The following is a 26371-nucleotide window of genomic DNA, read 5'->3' on the forward strand; positions in this document are numbered from 1 at the left end:
CCCATATGCAGGGCCTTGCATTTGGCCTTGTTGGACCTCATGAGGTTCACATGGGCCTGCTTCTTGAACTTGTCCAGGTCCCTCAGGATGGCATCCCATCCCTCAAGCATGTCAACTGCACCACTCAGCTTGGTGTCACCTGCAAATTTCCTGAGGGTGCACTCGGATTCCACTGTCTATGTCACTGATGAAGATGTTAAACAGTACTGGTCCCGGTATAGACCTCTGAAGGACCTGGGGATGTGGAGCTCCATGCCTTTGTGTTGCACCACCAGCCCCCATCAGGCTCTTGCTGACAAGGGTGGTGTTCTTTGGACTCACCAAGCGGAAGTATGTGCCCTCTGAAAGTAAACTTTGCTTTTGGGGGTTTTTCCCAGCACAATAGGACAAGAAGTGGCTGGTGTCCCCTTTTATAAGTGGTCATAATGTGGAAAAACAGAAAAGTTAATTTCTCTAAAAATACAATGAAGCTGTTGTCCGTGGATCCTTTTGTATGAGGGCTATGCTTTCTATTCCTTGAGTACTATTAGTGTATAGAAAAAAACACCACAAAAATAAATCTAGAGGGAGAGCACAAAGAAAACATGCCTAGTGTACAAAGGTGAATGATGCACCTGTGCTGGCAGAGAAGATACAGACTCCAATCACCTTGTCAAGGAAGACTTGAAAGTCTAGAATAGTGAGCAACCTGAAAAGTTGTCTATAGTTGGACTTTCTTTTTGGTTCTGTGTTTCAAGACGGTGGTACTGCTTGAACAGCAGACACTAACTATCATCCAGGCTGTTATAAGGATCCAATCTGCAAAAGTGGAGGCTGCCAATACAAAATTCCTAAAGAACAAAACCTCTATCTGTTTCTCCCTCAGCTAGTCAGAACTGCTATTCTGTAACAGACAAGTTGTGCAGGGGTAATCACAACTTGCATTTTTAAAGAGAGCAGCAGCTGGATCTTGTTGGAGTTGTGGACATTTTCTGAAAGCACTCGTCACATTCGGTGAGCTTACTTATGGACTGTAAGCAGTATTCTAGTCAAGGGAATTGTTTTCAGTGACTGGAGAGCTGTAGTCATATGCAAGAGCACTACTGGCTCTTGCAGGGCAACAAGAAAGGTACCTCCTGAGTCAGGCAGTGACTGCCCTGGTGACTCACTTAGCTTGTAAACTAACATCATTTATTTTATACCCTACTTTGATGCTCATCCTCAATATTGGATCCAGTCTTTAAAAGTACCAAAATGTCAGATATATCTTTCTTACTTTTTCACCAGGGAATTTTGGGAAAGGTCCCCAAATAGCAGGCTGATCTGTCAATCTAGCTGGAAAACTCCTGACTCTCCACATGCTCTAGTTTCGATTTTAACTGGACCATCAGTTACTGTGGCACCAGCCATGACTCTTTCTAAGCAAAGGCAGGCATTTTGACGGCCACCTTTAGGTTTTTTTGTAAGAACCTCATTTTTGCAGCTGTCTGAAGCATGTAGCCTCTGACTACAGCTGCTAAATACAAGCACTCAAGAGACTGGTAAACAAGTAGTTTAAACCAGTTTTCCTGACCTCACCTGTTTCTTTTTCAGGGCTACTCAATGTGAAAGACAATACTTTCTGCGCTCTCCATTGTGCTTGTTGGTAGGTGATAAAGCACGAGTTGTCAAAGAGGCCTTGGAGGCAATGTCTTTTCAATACATTCATAATTCCTCAGGGGAGCCCACACTGCAGCACTCTTCATCGCTCTTCATGTTGAAAAGCACAGGCTATGAATGCTCTCTTCCTAGGATTAAAGACTGCAGCAACAGGCAGTGAGTTAATGAGTTTTATTAAGGATCGTATCAGAATGAGCTAGCAGTAGTTTGATGTTGCTTAATGCTACTATGCTTAATGCTGTTTCACTAGTAGGGTGTATTGCTCAGTATTTTTCCTCCAGCTGTATTTTAGTAACATTGGCTTTGAATCTAGGGCTTTTGACTAAATCTACTGTGATTTGAATAGTAGGTTATAACAAAACTTACTATGTTAGTCACATAACTTTAAATCATATAGGATTTTATACAGAAAAGCCTAACTGACAATCTTGCAGTCATTTGCTATGAATTTAAGCCAAGTCAGAGCTTAGGTTTGTCTGTTCATCATAGCTAAAAAACTACTTTATTCAGAACAGTACATGTGGAAGAAAATAAATAATTTAAATACAACCAATCTGAAGTAACTATCCACCTTCTTACTGTTTGTATTATAAAGAAGAACAGACAACAGCAGAACAAAAAAATGAAATTCCATTTGTTATCTGTAGGATCTTGCAAGATAGGTACGTCCAGTGTACTATCTCAACGTAAGTATTTTGTATTCTTTACTTTCCTAAAATAAGGTAAAGATGATTGTACTGTTTCTCTCCCTTGCACTAAATTTTTTGTCTGTTGGCCAATAGCAATCAAAATTTATAGAGGGCAGAGGATATTTGATGAAAACCAGTGGCTAAATAAAAAAGATACCCTTTAACAATACTTTGATAGCCTTGAATACCTTGAATGAAAGGCTTATTCACATGTTAAATGTCAGGCAATCTACACAGCAGATCAGATGTAGGACAGAAATGCACAGACTTCATTAGCCTTTTTTCAGAGACTTCATTTCAAATTCATGCAATTCACTGCTGCAAGATGGACTTCGTTTTTGAAAGCTGACCAAACACAAATTTAAAATATTTCTTAAGTTTGCTTAGAACCAGACAGGATTCCGCGAGAAACATGAAATACTGCTGCATGCATATGATTGGTGACTAAGTACCAGTGTTATACAGCTATCTTCATCAGATGACCGTGGGTTTTAGAAAGCAGTTCTTCTTTAAGAAAACAGTTCAAAAAAAAGGAAATCCAATCATTTTTGTATAATGAATCCCAAGACTGATAAAGCAACTAAATAATAATACAGAAATTATTTAATTTGTGTATGTCCACATAAGTGCTTTCCTCTCCTACTTTTAAAAGCAGTGATACGCAGCTGTAGTCATAAAATAACTTCAAAACCTTTAGGAAGGTGCTATAAGAATCAGTTTTCCCTGTTGTAAGGAAGGGTCCAGAAAAGTTAGATCATTCATCCAAGGAATGAAGGGCCCAAACTGGACTCCCGAGATTGGCTTTGCTTGTTTCTCAACAATACTCATGTATCCTATCAAAACCAGATTAACAAGGAAAGTGTGGGGCAGGTAGTTGTGGCTCACATGCACTTTTTGGATTCTAAATGAGACATATCCATAATAAGAACACAAAGGATTTAATTTTGACATCCTAATCATGACTTACCTCTCACTTTCCCAGAAGAATCCTGCTCTGAGTGACACTGATTCAGGATACATGGCTATCAGACATTACAACAGAAAAAACAACAGGATTAAGGTAGTAAGAGTAGTGCCCTCAGGTCAGAACACGCTCCCTCTGCAGTTATTCTTCTTCTCTTCCCCAGAGATTCATGAAACCAAAGACAGTTGCTGTCATATATTAAAGTAAGTCTTGTAGCTGAAGCCAGTTGAACACAAATGACAGAAAGGAGCAGGATGTTTTAGCAGTTTTATTTATTTATTTATAGCTGTCAGTACAACTGGTATGATGATTACAGGTAACTTGGGCTATAAGTAGACCCTGTCAAAAGTAAGCTTTCCTGCTTTCTTTTATTGTTTTCTGAAGGAAATCATACAGTTCAACCACTCTGTAGCTAGATAGCTATGTGACAGATAGACTGGGCTTGGGACATGCATGCATTTTGATTAATACACTGGCAGTAGAATAAATAACTCTGTAACAAAGAATTAGCATATTCAAAAGAAAAGCATATATTAATCAAGAAAAAAGCAAAGCTAACAGTTTAAAACAAAGGCAGTAAAGGTGACTAACCCTTAACTTCTTGACAATCTTTGGCACATTATATAGTCCATTTAACTCCACTTCCGGGCTTGGCATTATACTGTCCTGCTTAGAGCCTGTTGCTTTTCCCTTATAAATTTGGTAACTTTCACTGCTACTCGCTGTGTAACATTGAGTTAAACTTGTCCCATTTCTGTGACTTTTTAGTGTGGAGTCTTGCAACGGATTAACATTACTGATCTAAGTTTAACCTTTGGGAGAAAAAAAAAATCGCTAGGATGGAGTAATAAACAGGTATCCCATTATCTCCTAAAGCTGCAATCTGGTTCATTATTTTGCTTAGCCTGCTTACTTCCTTTAACGCCATCTTTTGATCCAACACCATAGCCAGCAATCTATCACAAACACACAAATACTAATTCCTAATTCACAGTGGATAGGATTACGGTATTTCCTAATTTTCTAGGATTTGTAAATAAAACTGCTGAATGGACTGTTAAAACTGCTCTCTTGTAAAAATGTCTTTCATAGAATTAAAAGGTGCATTAAAAGGCACAAGTGGATACCTAAAAATACCAAAACAAGCTGTTTAATTGATTTTCTTTCTTGGAAGATGACAGAGATTAAAACATAAAAAGGCTGTTACAGCTTCTTCAAAATTAAAGCAAGGTGGACTTCAGTACCTGGAGGAAAGGTCGTAGATGATCTGTTACTCAAAGCAAAACAAGTGGGGATACATACATTCTAAGAGCAGTACATACTACAGCATCAAGTGGTGAGAGTTTACGTTATAGGACAGGCCAAAAACGTGAGGTGTTCTTGGGCTGCGTTTTGTGAGCTCACAGAACATGGGTAGCACCACAGGCTGAGTTGAGGGATGCCTTCCAAGCAATTAAAATCACTGCCTTAAATCCTAAACAGCCAAAGTGTAGACCAAGCTATTATAACCCAACAAGCTATTAAAACCCATTTTATCACACTGCACACTAAAATGCATAACATTTGAAATCTGTTACAGACTGTATGCATTGTTAACATGCAGATGACTGAAACAATTACAGAAATGATTGAATCCAGAAGTGAATGCACTTTCAGAAATCAATCTTACACAGCTATAGAAACTGTGCTATTAATTTCATCTAAATTGAGATGCTTTTATTATATATTCGCTCATTTTACTGTAAAAATATTCTAATTTTAGTCAAGTAGTCTTTAAAAGCAGATTCGGAGCATTACCTCTGGCTAGAATTTAATTTTTAACTCAACAAATCGTCAGTGCAGACTTAGGCTTAATTCATTATTGGATGCTTTTTGAGCATTTGTTTTTCTTTCCACAATTAGACTAATGCTAGAAGAGTTTCCACCCAAAATGCAAAATAATCTGTTTTTAAAGGAGATTTCCAATACAGAAAGATGCATTTTTTTGCCAAGTGTAACATCAGAACACTAAAATATACTAAAATTATATTCTCAGTATATAGCATGCTAGAGCAAAGGCATGCAAAAAAATCCCTCAGTTTTTCAGTACTTGTAAGGCCTCTTGGATCTACCCATTACAAAAACATCGATTAATAATTTTGCTTGCTGTTAGTCTAAGTTAATATTCATCTTAGTAGTGAAACTCTGGTTTCATGTAAACAAATTATCCTGAGTTTCAGAATGTTAAACAAGCATTAAAAAGATTCAGGAAATAGCTACATAATTTGTTTTCTCTTTTTGAGAAATTATCTCTGCTCATACTTTAATACAGTTTTTCCTAAGAGTAAAACACAGTTAGTAAGTGACGTGTTTACTTCTGAACCTACTTCTGATAAAAGTTGTTTATTCCAGAATTTTAAGCGGAGATGGTGAGTTGACTGCCTAAAGAACAGCAAATAAAAGTGTCTTATTTTTCAAAGAAGTTGACTGTCTATGCCTGACTTGAAATTGAGCTATGCATCCTTAAATATATTTGAAAATTATGACCATATTTATACAAATTTGTAACTACTAATTAACTTATTTTTTTGTTATCATGAGTTTGGTCAGTACCAGACATTTTTACTACAGGTGAAAGTTATTTCAGACTCTAAATAGACAGTGGAAATTAAATATTTCATTCTAAACAAGAAAAATACAGTAACAATTTTCAAGAGATACATACAATATTAAAATAATTGCTTTAGAAAGTACTGATTTAAAAAAAAAAATTCTATTTTGATTCTATAAAAGCTCAGAATTTTCTAAAATTTTTAGTGATTCATTTATGCCCCAAACCAATATTACAATCACATTTCAGATACTAAGTTTCAATAACATCCTCCTATTTTTCTATGAAGAACTTGCTACGAGATCTTCTGATTTTCTCCAGGTCTTCATAAGTGAGTGGTCCTTTCGGCAATTCTAGCAAAGTGCTCTGTGTGTCCAATATGTTCTCTGCTTCACCTTAAAAAAATAAAGAAATTAAATAAATTTCCTCACCCTTACTGTAAGAAAGCAAAGCAAGTTAAAAAACAAGATTAAGCTGTCCTTGTTTGGGCCAGAACAACAAAATACCAGGTCACAGCTATGTATTTTACAAATCAACTGATGCTAGTGTAGCATTAAAGTTGTCTTTAAGGAATTTTGTACTGTTGGGATAAATCCACACAGAAGTGTTTCATGGAAGTGTTTGGTCTTAACTGAGTATCTGCCTCAGGCTACGTTTGTTTGAAAGAGCTTCAGCCAAAACGACCAATTGTGCTGTTCTTGCCATTTCTGTTAGCCACTTCCTCCTAAAAACTACATGGAGTTACAGGAATTTATTACACACATGCTTTGGAATGGAGTCATGACATACAGCAAGGACATAGCATCACCATGTACTTTGTACCAACCTCATACATACAATTTCTCTTCTTGTCTCAGGCCTAGGCTGAAAGATATCAGGCTACAGGCAGAAAATGGGTAGCACAGGACTTGAAGAAACACGGGTCAAAGTAGATTGCTCACAAAACGATTTGCTAAGACAGTTACCTAAACATTCAGCCTTAACAGCATAACACAGAAAAGCTGTAGGGTGCAGAATGCTCTGGGTAAGGCTGGAATGAAAACATCTAGGATAAAGAATCCAAAAACCAAAGATACAGACTGAACATCATGTGTAAGCTGTGGTGGTCTGATTGTGATATAAGAAAGGATGAAGATTAGGCAAAGAATGTGTTTGTTTTGGCTGATGCCATTTGGTACAATGCCAACAATCTTTTTTACCTTTGACTTAACTCCTAGCTCGAGGATCACTAGGGTAGTGATTTGAAGCTGTATTTATGTCCAACAAATATGACTGAATATTGTAATGCAGTCAAGATTGAGGTCATTCTTTAAAACAGGTCTGAATGCTCAAATCCCCAGCTGCAATTTTGGTAGTATTACAGTGTTTGGGATCTCCACACCTCAGTAATATGCAACAGGACAACACTGGTTACCATACTGAGTAACTGGTAATAACACACTCTCAGTCACTCGCATATAGCATCTGATTATGGAACAGCAAGAGATCTTAGCTGACAGAGATGTTACACAGTCAAATCTCTATGCCTGTCACTCACACGCACGAGAGCAGACTGCCTAGTCACCATCCTTCTCACATGGCTCTGGATACAAGCGGTGAGCTATTCAAATCTTGGAAAAGGTAGCCAGAGTTTCATTGCACAGTGGAGAAGTTCTATGCAGTTGGAGGCTGGCTGTGTAATCCCCTTTCTCCTCTAATCGTTTGGCTGAAAAACACCAGCAACGTGTACCTGGACTGGGAGGCAAAGCAGAACAGCAGGGCGAAGAACACAGATAGCAGGTCCATGATTGATTTCTCATGTTCTCAGCCACTCAGAGAAGATAGCACACCTGAGGGCTGTTCTGTAACTCTGCTGTCCCCAAAAGATTCAGTTCTGATACATGGCCCTGGCACACTTATGGCTTTTCAATAGCACAAGCAGAACTCAAACCAGGTATTTCCCCGCTATGTACTCAACTTTTGCTTGAATTAGCACATACTATGAAAAAGGAAAAAAACCCTTCAGTTTCATAAGCAAGTTATGAGAAAATTTTTGGACAACTAGGATAGAGACAGAAGAAAAACTTAACTGTAAGCAAGATGAGAGACAAAATGCCCGATGAAAGAGAAATAGAGAAACCTTCCAGGGGTATAAACGGATTCCAAATAATGAAGGACAGCAGATGCAGGGCTATTTGATCAAGGTGGTTCAGATACAAGGAAGATTGTGCAGCACGGAAATAATTGCAGATTAGCTTAGGAGGGGGAATTGGCTGTGAGGCTAAACATAGGCACACCCTGGAGGAAAGAGACCAGTTAAAGAGGAACAATAAAGAGAATGGTGTACACATTATTACACCACAGAGATGAAGCATGGGATGCACCAAAAGAATACACAGGCAAGCAGAGAATTGGCTGAGAAAGCAGTCTGGGAGTGGACACAGGGATCAGATGAGTAATAAGAACAAGCACTGTGGCTGCAGGTTAATTGTGTCATAAAACCTTCTCTCCAACTACTTAATTTTAATTTTAAAATAAAAATGACCTCCTGAACCTGATTTCCACATAATTATGAACCTTCTTCTGATTTCCAGCCCAGAGTCATTCAAGCTAATCCATTTCCTTTTATTCTAGTGCTGATACTAGTAATTAGTTTAATTTCCTTCTCTTACTTTCCTTTATCCTATCCTGTAAGTAGGATTTGTAGACCCAAATCTCTCATGTCTTTTTATAAGGTCAAACAAACTAATCACTTTGCTTCCTTTCGCAAGGCAGCTTGGCATTCCCTGATAATTTTAACTCCTAAGTAATTCTAGATTCCTTATACAAAAGTGATCCAAATTATGTATAAATTTCCAAGGAAGATATTACTGTTCTCCTGCATCAATACCTCCCTATTTGTACTCTCTATTTGTACTAAGTTTGTAGAATATCCATCCCTGGAGATATTCAGAAGCCACCTGGACATTTTCATGGGCAATTGGCTTTAGGCGATCCTGCTTGCGCAGGGCTATTAGACCAGAGAACCTCCAGAAGTCCCATCCAACCTCAACCATGCTGTGATACCAGAAAACCTCACTTGATCTTTCTAGACTTCATTTGACTCTCATAATTTTCATCACACTATTGGATCATATTCATTCTGTGATCACCTAATACGTTCAGGTTTGCTCCCTTTTTCTATCGCTTTCCAGCGGCTGAACTCTGATGGTAGAAAACCCTGTTAGTCTCTAGCTTCTCACTGACCTTCTTATCAAATTGAATCCTATTTTACTATCTCAGTTTTTAAGTCATCAGTTCATCTTGTACTGCAGTTCATTACTTCTCTGTTGATGACACCAATCAAGTTTGTCATCCACAGATTTGATTAGCATAGTCTACTCAGTTTCAAATACAAAACAAATGCAGATCCAGACCAAATCTTGAAGAACATTGCTAATAACCCTGCTAAAGCCTAGCCTTCCTCTTTAGGTACAAACCTTTGACATCTTCTATTTACTCCAATGCTTACCTGTCTACTAATTTCCATGTCCTTCATGCTAACTTAATCTTCATGTGATACCACACTAAATGCTTTCATAGTAGATCTACCACATTTCTTTTGGAAAAGAGAAATGATCTTCCTGCAAAAGACAGAGTTAGTTTGGCATGTTTCATCTTATTGTCCATTTGGCTCCATAGCTTCGTTTCTCCAAAACCTTTTCACAAGCCTTGCATATTGCTGAAGTTGCTCTAGTGGATCTAAAGTTATGAAGACGACTTTTCCCATTTGGAAAGCAATAGGATACCACACTGCAGCTCTTCAACCTATACAGGACCACATCGTCCTCAGTAAACACATTACATACTCTTGCCATGAGGTTTGCATTACCATATACTCACTCTTTCAAAATTCTGGAACAAAAATTACCTCACTTTAAAAAAATATTAACAAATCCTAAATTCCAAGTGTTTCTTCTGCATTGCTGTACTAATCTCACCCAGTTTTTCTCCCTGTCCTTAGCTGCTTCTTCATATTAAAATCCCAATAAATGTATTTAGTGGGGTTTTGGAAACGTTCACAAATATACACTGTTGCATCATCTAAATGTATTTGCACCTCTATGCAGCAGAAAATATGTCAGAGTTTGTCTAATTAATTTGTCATTATTTTTAACAAAGTACACAGAGTTAGGAAAGCTAGCTCTTGGGTCTGGAGGCTAAGACCAAGAGCTGAAACAAATTTTTATTTTGTTTCAGTATGTTTATGTCAGTAGCACACAGGAAAATCAAGCTAGTTAACTAAGATGATTTGTGAAAGTGACAAGCCATGGCCTAATGCTGTCTTCACATACAGTGAACACTCTCCTAGCATGTTTCCTTCACTAGGAATCAGATCTAACATAAATGCACCTCTGTAATCCTCAACACCCATCACTTAATCAGATCCGCCATTGACAACTATGAGGCAAGACCTTTCTGGGGCTCACCTTTGTTTTTTCCATCTTAGTAGAGCACTGTGGCAAGATGATCAGCTGATGACTGTTTGGTCACGAAGGTATAAGGGCATGATTCCTGTCTCTATCCCTTTATCTGCTGTTATAATCCCTAGCCCTTGCCAAAACAGCAGCATCAGAGTGGAATATGGAAGGAAATAACTAGATCTGTAATTTCTCCCAAATACGCAATGCTCACTTCAGCTGTATTTATAGCCTTAGAATTCATGTTTTTTTAAAACAAGAAGAGAAATTAATAAACAGTCTTAACCGGAGGGGAAGGCTGTAAAAATAGAGTACTCTTGACTGGGAAAGTATCTGGTTGTAACAGAGAAGTAAGAAATGAAAGAGTAAGATTTTTTTCCAGAAAAAAAAAGAGAAAAATCTATTGCAAGTTTTCTCCCAGTCATTTGAAAAAGGGGTTATCTGAAATATTAAGCTTGGTTCTATGTGTGAACCAGACAGACTTACATACACATACCTTTTATCCTTTGCAACAGTGTCCCATAGCCCATATCATATTGATAGGCAAAGATAAAGCTTAAGGGAACTATTGGCAGTAAAACTCCTGGGTTCTTCTTCTTTATTGCTCTGTTTGGGAAAAAAAAAAAGAAAAAAAAAAAAGAAAAAAAAATTATTTAGGACATTCAGCACATCAGCACTGTTAGTTTAGCTTGACCTTGACTGTCTGGGACTTGTGTATCCTTCTACACTCTCTAATGAAAGAAGAGCAAGTCTTAGATTTCCTCAGAAGAATTAATCTTCTGGTTGCCTTTTTGCTTAACTGTCAACCCAAGGGTATTAAAAAATGCTTCAAGTGAGTTTTGAACATATCTAACAAAAATGGGATTATCTAAGCTGCGTAGCATGCATGTGCACATGTATATATATCCATCCAGCCATATGCAACATGTAGCAATCAAGATATAATGTTCAGTTCCAAATGCATCTGAGTCCACAGAAAACACACAATGCATAAGGTGCATTTAATCTGTACTATGTAAACAAACCCACAAATATTTCCTTCATTCCCTCTAATCATGTAATTGCACAAGAAAAAAATGTTACCAAACAAAAGCCCTAGAAGGCAATTTCTTTCCTGTGCAATGCGGCTTTATTAGGCAGGGGTTTTTCCCTGTGGGTGAGTTTCTTGATTCAAACTTTAAGTGAACAGATTTCAGAATATGTCCACTTGTTCACTGACTTATTAAAAAAACCAGATGGTGGAGGATATCTTGATCATTAATAGTTCATTAAATCACAATACAGACAAGAACATAGCATGGCTTTTAAACAATCCCTCCTGTCCCACACACAACTTTTATTTTACACTGAACTTTTGGTACCTCAGCTGTATAGTTTTATTGACGGCTCACGTCTCTGCTTTTATATAAGTCTGCAGTACAGACATAACCAAAAGACATCTTTTATATAAGTCTGCAGTACAGACATAACCAAAAGACATCTGGAAGCAGACAGAATGAGTCACTTTGCCATCTGATCAACCTCTGAGCAGTTACTGGATAAAAATAACTACCTGTTACAACGTAAAAGGAAGATCCAGCATCATAGCAAAATAGATGTAGTGTATTTGTATTTTCTGTTAGGAAATAAACTTCATACCCAGCTGTTAAACCTACAGCAGCAAGTCCAAAAAATGTCCCAAAATATTTGAGAAATTCCCGTGTCCAAGCAATCTGCATAGCTGTTTGTCTCTCTCTCATCTGGTTCTGCATCAGTAGTTGTCTTTCCAGCTAAAGAAGGGAGAGAGGTTAAACAAAATTAAGTAATTCATTTATTTTAAAGACTGAGTCAATCTCTCATTGGTCTATAAATCCAAAACAGTAACTGAGAAGATTTTGTTGTTGGTGGTGGTTTTTTTACTTCAGTCATTCATAACTTTTGATTGAAAATGGTCTTCTGTAATAACTGAGAATAGTTTATACCAAGAAAGCATTTAGGTCAATTAGCAAATGCTTTAATGCGGAATCTTTGTAATGCTGCTTCTTAAGGTCAAGAAAACCAAAATACCAGTATTAAGTTTTGATAGCTCCCCACATCTCAGCAGCACGCCCTAGGTTAAGGTTCTCTGACGTTTGCATTTCCATGGTGATACAAAAGGTACCATCTAGCTTCTTTCCAATTTATTCTGCTTTATTTCAATTTAGCTGATAGTATCTTTAGAGTCAATCTTGACACCTCTTTGCCTTTTGTGGATTTCTCTTCTTTGTGATGCATCATAAAGCTAATAACTCTTTTGAAACACCATAGTTTACAAATATAGAAAAAACCCACCGTGAAGATATCAGATCTTTTAAAGATACTGGAATACATATAAAAAGTCCATGAGAAAATACTTCTCTAACTAAAATTAAAAGCAAAAAGTACAACCTAGGCAGTATATTAACACAACGAAGTAGAACTTTCTATGGTGCACAAGAATGAAAAAGCACTTTTTTTTTCTTTAATTACATGCCCCATCTAAACATATTGGTACATATATTTACTAGTTCTTAAAAGTTCCTCTCTACTGCACAGACCACCAAAAATAACAATGGTCTTTCCTCCTTAGAGTGATGCAAAAAATAAGAATTGTGCCAAAAATAAACAGTCTGAAACCAGAGTACAGAAGTTAGATAACACAACAAGAACTCTACTTCTTCCCATTAATGTTTGTAACTCATTTTGGGGGAAAACCCGAGTGACTAAGTTGGTATGTCTAGCCTAGCTAACCAAGTTGCATAAGAAGTCCAGAAAGGTACAGGAAGCAGAATACCAGCTGCCTAAAAAAGTGTACAGAAAAGAAAGAACAAGGAGAGAATTCAGAAAGTTCTCTTCTTATGTATCTATAAAAGTAATTAAATCTGTTCTTGTCTCCTGCTTTCTAATTCAAGAATAATTTAAAGGATTTGTAATTACTTAAGGTTTCCACCCATTTATTCATCTCCATTACTATTGATTTAGCCTGAACAGAACAATTTCTGTTAAATTGTTACTAATTATTTCTTCAGACTATGTTGATCTTGCTATCTTACTTGCAAGCTCATTCAGTACCTAGATAGGTAGAATTAATTTTTTAGACAGCACAATAAAAAGGACAGATCTAATTACATATAATTGTACACAGTAGGAAAAACAACATTCACTGTAGTCTCACAATACTGTTTCATCTGTTTCTCTTTCCTCAAGACTTACATTGCAATTGTTTTTCTCACAAAAAATATCAACAGGCTCTACCTTCCCGATACCCATAATTTTCATATCGCTTTTTTTCAGAAGTAATTACATAATGGCTGACAAACCACTTTAAAAAATATCAAAATAATTAGATTTTATTTTGTCACCTATGGGACACTTGGAAATCCTAAAGTAAACAAGCACACTGCCCATTAATTAGCCCCATTGTGGTGCCCAATATCCTAAGCCTGGTAAATTGCTGAGGGTTGATGTGACAAGATAAAATAATGACATGTAATACCAATTTAATGACCTCTATTTTCCCCTTCAGTTTGCTTATGTGTGTAGTTTGCACACATGTGAAAAGTATTAAGGGATCCTTTGTTTGCCTGTCAGCACAGATAAGGAGCCTACGCTTCCAAGATGCACAGTATTACCTAAATGAGCTTCAATTTGAAGAAGGACTAATACATGGGGAAGAAATGGGACAAGGATAGGTCTCGATAAAAGGAAACTTAATGGCGAAGATAAATAGTTTAGTGTGCGCAGAGCACAGAAAGAAGTAGGCATTTAATAAAAAGAAAACTGTAAGTTTAAATCTACAAGAGTAAACTAAAGGGTCCTAACATGACTCCTTTAAAAACAAACGACAACAGAAACTGCCCTCACATAAGTTATGCTTTGATAGCTCTTTAAAACCCAAGAACTAAAAGAAAAAGATATTACTAAGTCACAGACGCTAAGGTCAAACAAACACGTTTCTGCAGGAGCCTATCATATCAAACTTTACAAGCCCAAGGATACTTTCATATGTATGTACAAGTAGTTTATATAAATAACTTAGTATAAATAAAACCAACTTGTTTCATATATTATAAACAGCAGCCAGATAACACGATCAAACAATTATTTTCTAAACAGAAGGATTTTTTTTCACTTAAAACAAAAATCAAAACTAACAACTCTCAACTTTCTACATGGTACCCCATCCAAAAATAAGTGGGGGAAAACCACACAGAAAAATGCTCATAATTCCTTTGCTTTGAGCAAACCTCTTCAATATGGATGTAAAATCTTACCTAGATGAAACACAAGACTGTATTTAAATTAATTCCTTTTAAAAAGATGTGTTGGAGAGAAGCTTTAGACTGATGAATCTTAGAGAGGAGTGTTTTAAGTGTACATGGGAAAATGTGGCATAGCCAAGAAGAAAAGGTTACAGAAGAATCTGCACAGAAAGCAGTAAAAAGTGTATCTAGTGATATTTAACTAAATTAATAATTTAATTATTGCTATTACTGAAGTTGCATTATGTTACAATGAACAGTTTACTATACAAGGTCTATTTTGTCCATAAACTTACAACGTAGCACCAAGAAAGCACTGAGATGTTTTTAGGGATGCTAAGTAATCTACAGTACTGCTGTAGAGGTTTGTTTTTAAATTTATTTTTATTTAGTTATAAATTACATGGTGAAAATCCAGTAACAACACACAGACATCACTAAATGTGCTCAGAAATCTCTCTGAGCCTATGCAATTTTATGCCACACCCAGGGGCCTCTCTTTTGGATCTCTCCCAAACACCAGAAATGCCTGTTGTTCTGTCCTCCTTTACTCTTGCTTTCCATTTCCAAGATCAGTTTTGTCACTTGGCATAGTTTCATCTTGCCAAGACAGAAGACTATAGTGCCGTAGCTGTAGGACAGCAACGGGAATCTGCATAATGAAGAGATTTAGTCGAAGTGTTCCAGGGCAATTCCACACTGACTTCACCAGATTTCAAGCTCTCCTTAAGAAAAAGGGAAAACTGCACAAAAATTATTGCCAAAGTTGTCCCAGAACACACTGTCTCATCGCATAACTTAAATTCACTGGAATAAAACAGTTTTGAGTATGCTTGAGCTCTTTTCAGACAGCACTGTAGCCACTGCACTGCTGAATAACATGGGTCTATGCTGCCATCATGTTCCACCCATGGGTAACAAATGCTCAGCACAGCAAGGAACACCACTTGGACAGAGCAGACATCAGGCAGGGCACACACCTACCCTGTGTCATCAAAGACTGCTTTAACATTTCCAGACCCGACATCTGATCAGCTAAATAGGTTTATGAGCAATGTTCGAAACTAAAAGAGCATATGCATTTAAATGAAGTCTGGATGCTCTAAGTTACAAAACTTATCTACAGGGGCACTCAAGCAACCCCTATGTACCTCAGTCTTTAAAAGTTTCAAAAAACCTCAAGAGGCAATATCCTCACGCTTACCCATTTAGCATGCCAATCTGAACTGAACATCTTGAGCTCCAACAGTTTTGAATCACTAGGACACCCTGATATGCTGGCTTTACACTGGCAAACAAGTATCGGTAGATCATAAGGTGAAACTATTACATTAAGGTTACGTTAACCTTAACGTAACCATAACGTAGGGAAAGACTCAGGAGTCCACCACAAAAGATGATTCCAAATTAGATGAAAGATAGAAAACCAAATAATGTTTGACTGCAGTTCAAATCAATATCCCATTTTCAGCTGTTAATTTCTTAGTAACTCTGTCTTATTTTCCTCCACATGTGTTCTATTGAAAATGCCAGCCACACTGGGGTAGTGAAAGGGTGGAGAGGACTTTTGACCTATTAACATGCAGATTTTATGATAAAGACCAAGTCCTAATCCCTTAGGACTTACTTTGCAATGATGTTTAAGATAACTTCTCCTCCCATTTTGGCAGATCAGAAACAAGTATTAAGAACAGCAGATATTCATTTTACTGCAAACCATAACTTCACACGTAGAACTCTAAAGGTGATAAGATTAAAAAAAGCGTATCATTCAAACTTCACAGGTGTGCTGTAGTTCCTTTAGAATAATGTCACTGATGGGAGAAGTTGGTTATTGAGGAAACAGGCCACAGGTGCACATCATACACATCAGGTGAACAACAGTTCACCATCCAAATGCCATGTCTTAGGGAATAAATTCTATGTAATTTTAAATACATAAGTCTCCCATATATATAGCCATAAAAACTTCAATATGGACAATTTACATTACTATGCTTGAATAAAAACTATGGGTAAAGGGTCTCAGGTGCAGATTTACCACGGGAGGAAGTGGGATACTGTAGTTTTCCCAGCCAGGTTGCTGTGCATGGCACAAGAGAGCTGAAATTGTAAAGTGGATGCATGAGTACGCATTCAAGCATGCTTTTCTGTTACTGTTAAGAAATTACATCTTACAACAATCAGACCATATTTTAGAGACACATACACAAGTACACTTAATATAAAAATCTAAAAAAGTCCCATATAAATGTCTGTGAGCTTAATTCCATAATAAACAGATTTCCTTAAATGACAGTAGCACCTTCTTTCCTGGTAATAATTACTGATCACGTAAGTTTAAAATTTAAGTTTAGTATTTAGAAATAAAATGCGTACTAGGAGCAAGTAAAATTTTATATTTTATAACACTCTTAGGAGGACCCAATTAGAAATAACTTTCTTATTTTTCTTTAAATACAGCTAGTAGTTTCTCAACACCATGTGAGAAACTCTAAGGGCTGATTAGCATTTGAAGTCTGCCACATAGCAACTGTTATAGTAAAAGGAAATCAATCTGACAAAATGAAACATGGCAGATGAAGAGAAATGAGGCAGAGAGGGAAAAGGTCAGTTACTGTGAAACTGATAATGCTAATAAACTAGTCAGTGGTAACCATCCTTATCATTTCTATTGATTATTCTTCAGACTGTCACAATGATGTCAAACCACAGAAAAGAGCATTTATACCATCATTTCATTGATTAAAATCCAGTGGGAGAAAATTCTCATCCGAAATAATTTAATCAACTTTGACAACTTGCACAAAAATAAACAGTCCTGTCTGGATGACGAGTCACATCAGCACTAGTAGACTGGAAATTTCTGATACTTTAGACTTCTAGCTTGTTTTCTTTTTTTGTGCCTTTCATGTTCAGATACTATAGGAAGGAACAGATACTACTTTGGTTTTGCATTAAGGTGATGCACAAAGCAAAACAAATGGGATGCAAGGTGGTGCACAAAGGCTTAACATAAATGGCAAGCAGAGCCAGTGCAAAATGTTCTCTCTTCACTGCCCATGTGTATTAAATACAACTTCTTTGATGTATTTCATGACGGTCAAGATGTATCTGGAGAGAGGAAGGTAGTCTTTAAGGCAGGCAGCAGCTGCTTTTGAAAAGTAACCAGCACTGCCTGTCACACCTGGATCTGCATTGTTGGCGCCCTTTCCCTGTTGCTGTCCCCAAGGTGTCCATGGTTGTTTTCTATGCTGAGGAAGAATCTTCTACAATGAGAGTGGTAAAACACTGGCACAGGTTGCCCAGAGAGGTGGTAGATGCCCCATCCCCGGAGACATTCAAGGCCAGGCTGGACAGTGCTCTGAGCAACCTATCTAGTTGAAGATGTCCCTGCTCATTGCAGGGGGTTGGACTAGATGAGCTTTGAAGGTCCAGTCTAAACTATGCTACGATTCTATGATAGTAACCACCCTGGATAAATGCTCTATTTGCAGCCTGATACATTTAATGGCTCTCCTGGCAGATCCGCTGTTTTCCCCAACTCCTCTAAAACAGTGAGCAGGACAAACACCTGACTTGAGAGTGGTTGTGGCAGTAAACCTGTTTAGGTATCTGTATTTCATGTCACTAACATTAAGACATAATTATTCTGACTGCCTGGTAAACAGATATTCAGACAGAAAAGGTATTAATCTACCTTAGAAAGAATTATCATCCAAATAAATATACACCATCTCTGCTTAAGTTCTGAAACTCATTTTCTAAATCTAAGAAAAGAGAAACATCAAGAAACTGTTGGAATATCCTTACACTCATGTTAAAAGAATGTCCAGTTTTGGCACATGCTAGTCTCTTGCATATCTGTTATAGGCCATGGCTACTGTGCCTGTAATAGAAGGTTATTTTCACTTACAGTTTTTCAGTGATCAGAGACTGTAAAAACATTCTTTAAACAACTAATCACTTCTAACTTCTGAGAACTCAGAGGCACAATGAAAACCAGGCTTAATTTTTCAAAAATGTGACAGTCACACATACAAAAACCTGCAAATCACATGCAAAACACATATAAAAGTTGGTGTGCAGGTAGTAAACTAAGTAACTGCACAAACCCCTTGCAGAAGCAACGCACCTGGCGTTTCATAAGCAGACAGAAGAGTAAAAGCATACGTGACTCGTCCTAGGTGTCATCCTTCCTAATCAACATTGAAAACCAGAAGCTACTGCAAATGGTTGTTCAGCAAAAATAAATGGAAAATAGAATAGTGATGCCTATGTTTACACCTCCACTGCAAGCCACCAGAGTGCAATACAGAGACGGTAACTTGTAAGAATTACACAGTGCCTGCTTAGTTTGAAGTGTCACAAAATGGGTCTCTAGATCAAACAGTTAGAATAAATCAGATTTAAATGTTTTATCCTGCTGCATCAAAGCTTGTTTGCAAATATCTTTCACATCAAGTACACAGAGCAATTAAAATTATTAACGCTGCAAGAAAATACACTCTAAAAAGAAAATTCATTTCTTAAAGCTTCCAAATACAAAGACACATTACAAAATATTTACAAGCTAAGAGCTATCATAAATAGAAAGGGGTCTCACAATACTAGCCACAAGCCAGAATGCAAACTGCACTGGAAAATAAATTCTTTACATTCCTGTTGTTGTCAAAAAAGTTAATGGAATTACATGCCATATAAAAAGTAAAAAAATACCCAAAGCACCTAAATCCATTTTACATTTTAAGCTTTGTGAAGCAGAGGCTCAATCCAACAGACTGTCGTATGAAAGCAACATTTCTTGGCAGTAACCTAGCATTTCCATGATTCTGCTGCGTGGCCTTTGAGCACTGAATGGGCAGAATGAAGAAGGGTGTCCTCCAACTGCATTTTAAAATGTTACCTACCGAGTAAACAAAGTTTTAACATACTGTCATCAGTATTTAGAATTCTTAGGAGTTTTATACAAGCTCTATAAAGATCGATCAAAGTCATTGGATAGGCAGTTACATAAAAAGCAGGTACCCATGTCGTAGGAATAGTAAAACAGATCAAGCGGGGTAAGATAAAGAGCTAACATTAAAACATCAAGTCATTCTGAAAGCTGTTTAATAACTGAATAAGAACTATTCAATTTGTTATTTCCATCCTCCAATAATGCCTCTAGGTATGCTCTTTGTGTGCCTCATAAACCTGTTTTTTAAAAAAAATAAAGACTCAGAGCATTGAATAAAAAATGAAAACCAGAAGAAATGGCTGTAAAATGATACTTCGTTATGAAAGGGTGTTATAATACCAACAAAACCAGCAAATATGATGTTTCTTCCTATGCATTTCAGATTCTGGCTTGCAAAATTACTGTGGGTCTCTTTACACCATTTTTGTTACGGAATTAAAATAGGTATAAGACTTCTTTACTTATTCATTGTACCTCCTGGGCTCTGATGAGTTTGGGTCAATACAGGGCTCCTCCCCCGCCCACCTCCCCCTTCCTTTTTTTTTTTTAAACTTAGCATTCAAGAAATAGTATTTCATAGAAAAACAAGTAGATGGCTAGATTCAGCTTCAGTGGACTTAACAGTGGAAGACTGAAATTGTATGTTTGCTCTACTAAGAAGAAGGAACTATGGAAAATTTAGAGCATTAAAGAAAGTAGCTTCAGAAGGCATTTTTACTCTGAAGTCCACCAAAACCCCCTCAATGAACCAAGCCTATATGTGTAAGGGTGAGCTGCAGGTGCAACTCCAAGGAAAACAAAAGTTTTACCTAAGCAATCTGCATTCACAATATACACTAGTCACAGATATTCCCCAGCAAAAAGACTGGCAAAACTGATTCCACTGAAGAGATTTAATTAATATTTGTCTCATTACTAGTGGAGCAATCAGTCTGCTTTGCATCTTTTGCTTGTAGTGCTTGCGTGTTAGAAACAGCTATTAAAATCTGCTCTTTGTAAACCACTGCATTTATTTCTTAACAGTGATCAGGCAGAGTATACAATCTCCCAGCTAATACCTAAAGCTAAAACTGGCTTTTTTCCTGCGAGATAGATTGTTCTAATCTTCCTCAGTACAGATATAATTCATCTTGCTCTGTTCCATTTGATGCACACAAACTAATAAGGATATAGAATTGTTACCAGAGAGCATTTATTTCCTGAATTAAGCCCAGATCACCTAAGGGGCAAAACAATGTTTCTAATGCTTTGAGACAAACGCATTAGAGATGCCATAAGCGCTACTAGTATCCTGTCAATAGAAAACAAATCTAGCTATTTCCCACTCCAAAAGGAAAAGGATGGTAGTAGTCAGGAAAGGGAAAGCTTGCTTCCATTTTACTTCACACGAAAGAAAAGGAACAACTGTTTTCATCGTAACAGAACTTAAAAAAAATCCTTTTGACAAATTCTCAGTGAAAACTTCAGAGAGGAAAAGGTTAAGGACTTACAAAACCCTGCAGAAAATTACTCAAAGACATTAGGGAAAATTAAATTTTTGGGGTATCATCATGGAGGTGGCTGATATTTTACTAACAAAGATAAGCTGGCAAATCTGTAGATTTTATTAGGCACAGGAAGGACCCTATAGAAATCAGAGAATACAGAAGCATTTCTCAGTTCTCTTTCTTTTTTGATCAATGAAAATGATAACGCATGAAAAGAAGCTTTATTGTTCAGAAACTCACTGACATTTTAAGATTAGCCATTCTTTTTCCTGCCAACAGTCAAAACATAGCACACGTATGCCTTTCAGCAGCCATCTAATTTTATGATCAACTGATAAATGATCAATAATATGTTGACAGAGTAATGGGTCAATTTAATTTATTAAGAAAAAACCCAACAGAATCCCACAACACTATTTGCATATATACTTAATCTTCAACTTGATCTATTATAGTTCATTATTGATTATTATAGCTCATTGCAGGGGGATTGCATGAGATGAACTTTGAAGGTCCCTTCCAACCCAAACTATTATATGATTCTATGATTCAAATAAAACAGACAGCATCTCCCCCTGCCCTTACTCACACATTCTTATGCTATCTTTTTCATTCTTATAGCTTGTTACTCAAAAAGCATCCTACGATAAGGACAGGAACATGGAAAAGACACAAGTCCCTATCAAGAACAATATGATAGGCTTATTAGGTCAATTCATCTTGTTTAAGATGGAGCACTCAGTCTACTACACGTCAAACTGACAAGATGTCCAGCACACAGCTGGATAAACACACAATGCAGTGGGTGAGCAACTGGCTGACAGGCCGGGCTCAAAGGGTTCTAGTAAATGGGGTTATGTCAGGCTGGCGACCAGTCACTAGCGGGGTTCCGCAGGGATCTATCTTAGCGCCAGCACTCTTCGGTGTCTTCATAAATGACTTAGACATAGGACCTGATAGAATACTAAGTAAGCTCGCCAATGACACAAAATTGGGAGGAGCTGTTGACATTCTCGAGGGCAGAGAGGCCCTGCAGAGGGATCTGGACAAATTGGAGAACCAGGCAATCATGTACTGTATGAAGTTCAACAAGGGCAAGTGCTGGATTTTGCACCTGGGACACGGCAGCCCTGGCCGTACATACAGACTGGGGGATGAGATGCTGGAAAGCAGCTCTGTAGAGAGGGATCTGGGGGTTCTGGTTGATGGCAAGTTGAACATGAGCCAACAGTGTCCTGGCAGCCAGGAGGGCCACCCGTGTCCTGGGTGCATCCAGCACAGCATTGCCAGCCGGGCGAGGGAGGTGACTGTCCCGCTCTGCTCTGCACTGGTGCGGCCTCACCTGGAGCACTGTGGGCAGTTCTGGGTGACACAGGATAAAAAGGATATAAAGCTGCTGGAGAGTGTCCAGAAGAGGGCTATAAAGTTGGTGAAGGGTTTGGAGGGGAAGCCGTATGAGGAGCGGCTAAAGTCACTTGGTTTGTTCAGCCTGGAGGAGACTGAGGGGAGACCTCATGGGGCTCCAGCTTCCTCACAACGGGAGGAGGAGGGGCAGGCGCCGAACTCTTCTCTTTAGTGACCAGTGACAGAACCCGAGGGAATGGCAGGAAGATGTGCCAGGGGAGGTTTAGGTTGGACATTAGGAAAAGATTCTTCACCCAGAGGGTACTGGAGCACTGGAACAGGCTCCCCAGGGAGGTGTCACAGCCCCAAGCCTCACGGTGTTCAAGAAGAGACTGGACAACACTCTTAGACACATGGTGTGAACTTTGGGGTTGTCATATGCAGGGACAGGAGTTGGACTCGATGATCCTTGTGGGTCCCTTCCAGCTCAGGATATTCTATGATTCTAATATTTTCTTTTCAAAAGTTTTGTTCTCTTCTCATTTTCATTAACATTTTAAGTTGAATTACTAAAACTGAATGTGGCCCAAAGTCTGGTTTCTCATAAAACTACTGACTTATTTTGTAATAGCGTTTTTACATTCTTAATTTGTTTTAAATTTAACTGAAATAAAAATGAAGCATATAAAACCTTCACCTCAAATACAAATTATTTCCCAGTTTAAAACTAACTTGGGATAGGAGTGCAGGAGATCATCAAGTTGTCCGATAAGTTAAGTTAGGTTTGCCCCGTCTCTCTCTCACAAAATTCTCAGTATCTGCAGTAGTAAAGAAGTTCAACAAAGTGTTACACTAGTACATCCTAATGAGAGCAGAATCCATTACTCAATTCAAATCTCACAAAACCAATAACTTAAGAAAGATGTACATATTTGTATAAAAAACATTTATCTTCTTAACTATGCAGGTACAAATACTGCTTGTACTTTATCTATGCTAAATGAGTAATCTCATTTTTGAAATGTTTAAAATGCTTCAGCTGTCTCTTTGACTACATGCTGTGACATATGTTACCACAGAAGCTTCTGTTTATTAAAAAGTAAGAACTTCAAAAACCACTAGGAGGATAACTAGATTATAGATACTTCCCAGTAAGAAACAAATTTTAAATGCCTGTTGAAAGGTTTAAACTTTTTTCTTACTGGGCATATATAAAACTTAGGATTATTGTGTATGTTTTCAAAAGGACATTGAGATGAAAACCAAACACCAATATAATTGAAGTTAAAACATCTTGTAATCTTTGCTAGATAAAAAATCTCACTGGTAACATGATATAACAGCATTCACACAGAAAGCAGTGTTAAGTCCTGAAAAACAGGTATTGTACGTATGTGTTTGAGCTGGTTAGAAATGTTAAGGTTGGAAAAGAGATGTTGCTAAGGAAGAAACAGTATTAAGTGCAAAATAAATGCAGAAGAAAGAGTTGTTATGTATCAGCCAGCCCTCGGTTAAATGGACATGAATTGTGTTCAGGTACTTCAGTGTTTGCAGAGTCACGAGGATAAGGCTGGAAGGCATATTCAGAGGCCCTTTAAAAGTTAGCCTGAAAGTGGGGAGCTGAAATAGACATTTATTTATCCCAATCAACACCACCAGTGACAGATTTCACTGCTTTTCACAGTAACCCATATAATCACAGTTAAGCACTCAAAGTCTTCCAATATTTATCCCAATTCTTACTTGCTTGCTTTTGCAATGAAAAAGACTCAATATCTCTAGAAGGATGTATGAGAAAAATGAGTGGATTAAAAAAACACGACCAGCACACACCAACTTAAAAGTCTAACGGACATGTTTATAGCATCAGACAAATACCATTTTTTTTCATCCTTTCTTCATATGTTCTAATGTCTTTATTATTCTTACTACCATCTTCTGAACTTTTCACAGCTTGTCTGCACATTTAAAGTAGTACCAAAATCTTTTTCTCAGCAAAGCCATCAGTTGTGCAAATTGAGTAATTTTATCCCCTGGTTAATAAATTCACAATTTCATTTGCTTTTTACAAGAACCTGTGCTGTTGACTCAGCTCATACATCAGTATATAAATATACATGTATAAAAAATACACCGATATTTATGCACAAGTATATAAAACCTAGGGGTTTTTTAAGCTCCTGAAGTCTAATCACTTATACTCAGTTAATCTATTTAACTATTCCTTCTTGGATAAAATGCTCTGGACAGGTATTTATTCTATTACCTATTATACTGTTGCCTATTATTTCACACATTTTCCAATTCATCAAGACAATCAGAATACTAAATTAATCCTACAATCTAAAATTTTACACAAACATTTCATTGAATTATGGCCACATTTTATTCTGAGAAACTGCTGAGTGTTTGGATATAAACTGAAATGTTCTGTTCCTTTTCCCTTGCATCACTTATAACAGGTTTAATTTTTTTCTTTTTTTTTTTTTACTGTTATTATTAGTTTAATTTAGAAAAAAATCTGACATAATTTGGTCATAAGACATGGTATATAAGGGAAATTGCTACGTGGTACTTCTATACTTTCATTTCAGATTTAAGGACAAATTGTTGAACATTAAGAGGAAACTACCTCATCTCTTTCATTTATTGCCATTCAATACAAACCTCTTAAGGTAATACAACCCTGACAGGAAAGTAATGCAATCGTGCAATGTTTCGCTTCTAACAAAGTGCTGACAGTGTAAAGAAAAAATCACGATATAAGTTGTATTTATCTATGCTTTCACTGAGTTTTTGATAGTTTTTCCAAATACGAATGCTTTTGCCACATGTTTTATAACAGCAAATTACAGTCTAATGAAATTAATGTTTATACATTTACATTATGATGAACTAATGTTCCAAAGCATATTCTTATGAGACTGAGAACATTAGAGCCATTTGCAGACACAGAAAACACTCAACAGCAGTTTCACCTCAAGCAGAATCATGAATGCATGTGCCATAGCTCATACATACGGTATAAAATGCATACATCCTTCTCCACAGGCAAGAGCTGTAGAACAGATGAAAGCACAGAACTGTTACGAGTCATTTTCAAAAGTAGAAATCTTGTGATTTATATTTTGAACGAATTAAGTAAGTTTTTTCTACAGGTACAGAATCTGCACGAGTCAAATATGTTTTTGGCTTTTCTATGCTGTGTCCAAAATAACATTTCACTTATAGAAGAAACTGCTATATTCTTTTTCATCTTTAAAAAGTCAGACTATGCATTATTGCACTGCAGGAGGAGTTTCCTTAGCAATGTTTGATACTATCTGCCCAGCTATTCAACTTAACAATTTTTACTAACTGGGGAAAAAATGCCTCTAGTTTTTATTTCCCTTATTATTTTAAATCACTGCCAAAGCTTTAAAAGGAGCTGTTAGAACAAAGCAGGGGAGGGGGTCCTCATTAGAATAGCGTAACATAGTCCTCCCATGGCTCAAAATGAACTCCTATGATGCTGGAGACCCCAAAAGAGGGAAAATATTTGAAAAACAAGGAGAGGCTGGCATGGATTTTCAGAAAAGACGACATAATTGCACTACATTGTTAAAATAGAAAAATCAACCCCTTAGTTATCCAGCTTAACTTGGTATGGGCATTTTTTTTTCACAAAGGAGTACGGAAGCTTTCCTGTGCCCACAAGCCTATAAACTCCCAAGGACTAACTGCTATGAAAGCAGATCTGTGACTGTTTCCTGGCTATCTAGTATTACCTGGGGAGAAGAATGCACTTTACGGTCTGACATAATAAAATAGGGAAAGAGGAGGGATGGCAGGAGAAGGGGAGTAAGACTATCCAGAGATTCATATTGCAGACAGGAGGTTATAATCAAACATTTTTATTATGGGTAAATACAAGATTTGTCAGAAGTATATTATTTTCCTAGCCTGTTTATTTTCTCAAAGGTTATGTGGCTCCCATCAAAGATTAATTTGGAGGATTATCT

General features: G+C 37.2%; 1 protein-coding gene across 3 annotated transcripts in view; it reads right to left on the reverse strand.

The window, feature by feature from the left end:
- Positions 1–3544: 3544 nt before the first annotated feature.
- The window catches only part of PLGRKT (plasminogen receptor with a C-terminal lysine), a 28224-nt gene continuing 5397 nt past the window's right edge, over positions 3545–26371 (reverse strand). For 2 of the 3 annotated variants that reach the window (XM_065657757.1, XM_065657758.1), the window contains 3 exons: positions 11959–12089; positions 10817–10926; positions 3545–6276 (listed from right to left, as the gene is read on the reverse strand). In XM_065657757.1, the coding sequence (XP_065513829.1) occupies positions 6155–6276; positions 10817–10926; positions 11959–12089 (363 nt within the window). In that variant the 3' untranslated portion in view covers positions 3545–6154. Of the gene's footprint in view, positions 6277–9371; positions 9484–10816; positions 10927–11958; positions 12090–26371 lie in introns of all 3 variants that reach the window. The other variant, XR_010607925.1, reaches the window with a different exon arrangement.

The sequence above is a fragment of the Caloenas nicobarica genome, chromosome Z (genome assembly GCF_036013445.1).
Source record: "Caloenas nicobarica isolate bCalNic1 chromosome Z, bCalNic1.hap1, whole genome shotgun sequence".
Taxonomy (NCBI): domain Eukaryota; kingdom Metazoa; phylum Chordata; class Aves; order Columbiformes; family Columbidae; genus Caloenas; species Caloenas nicobarica.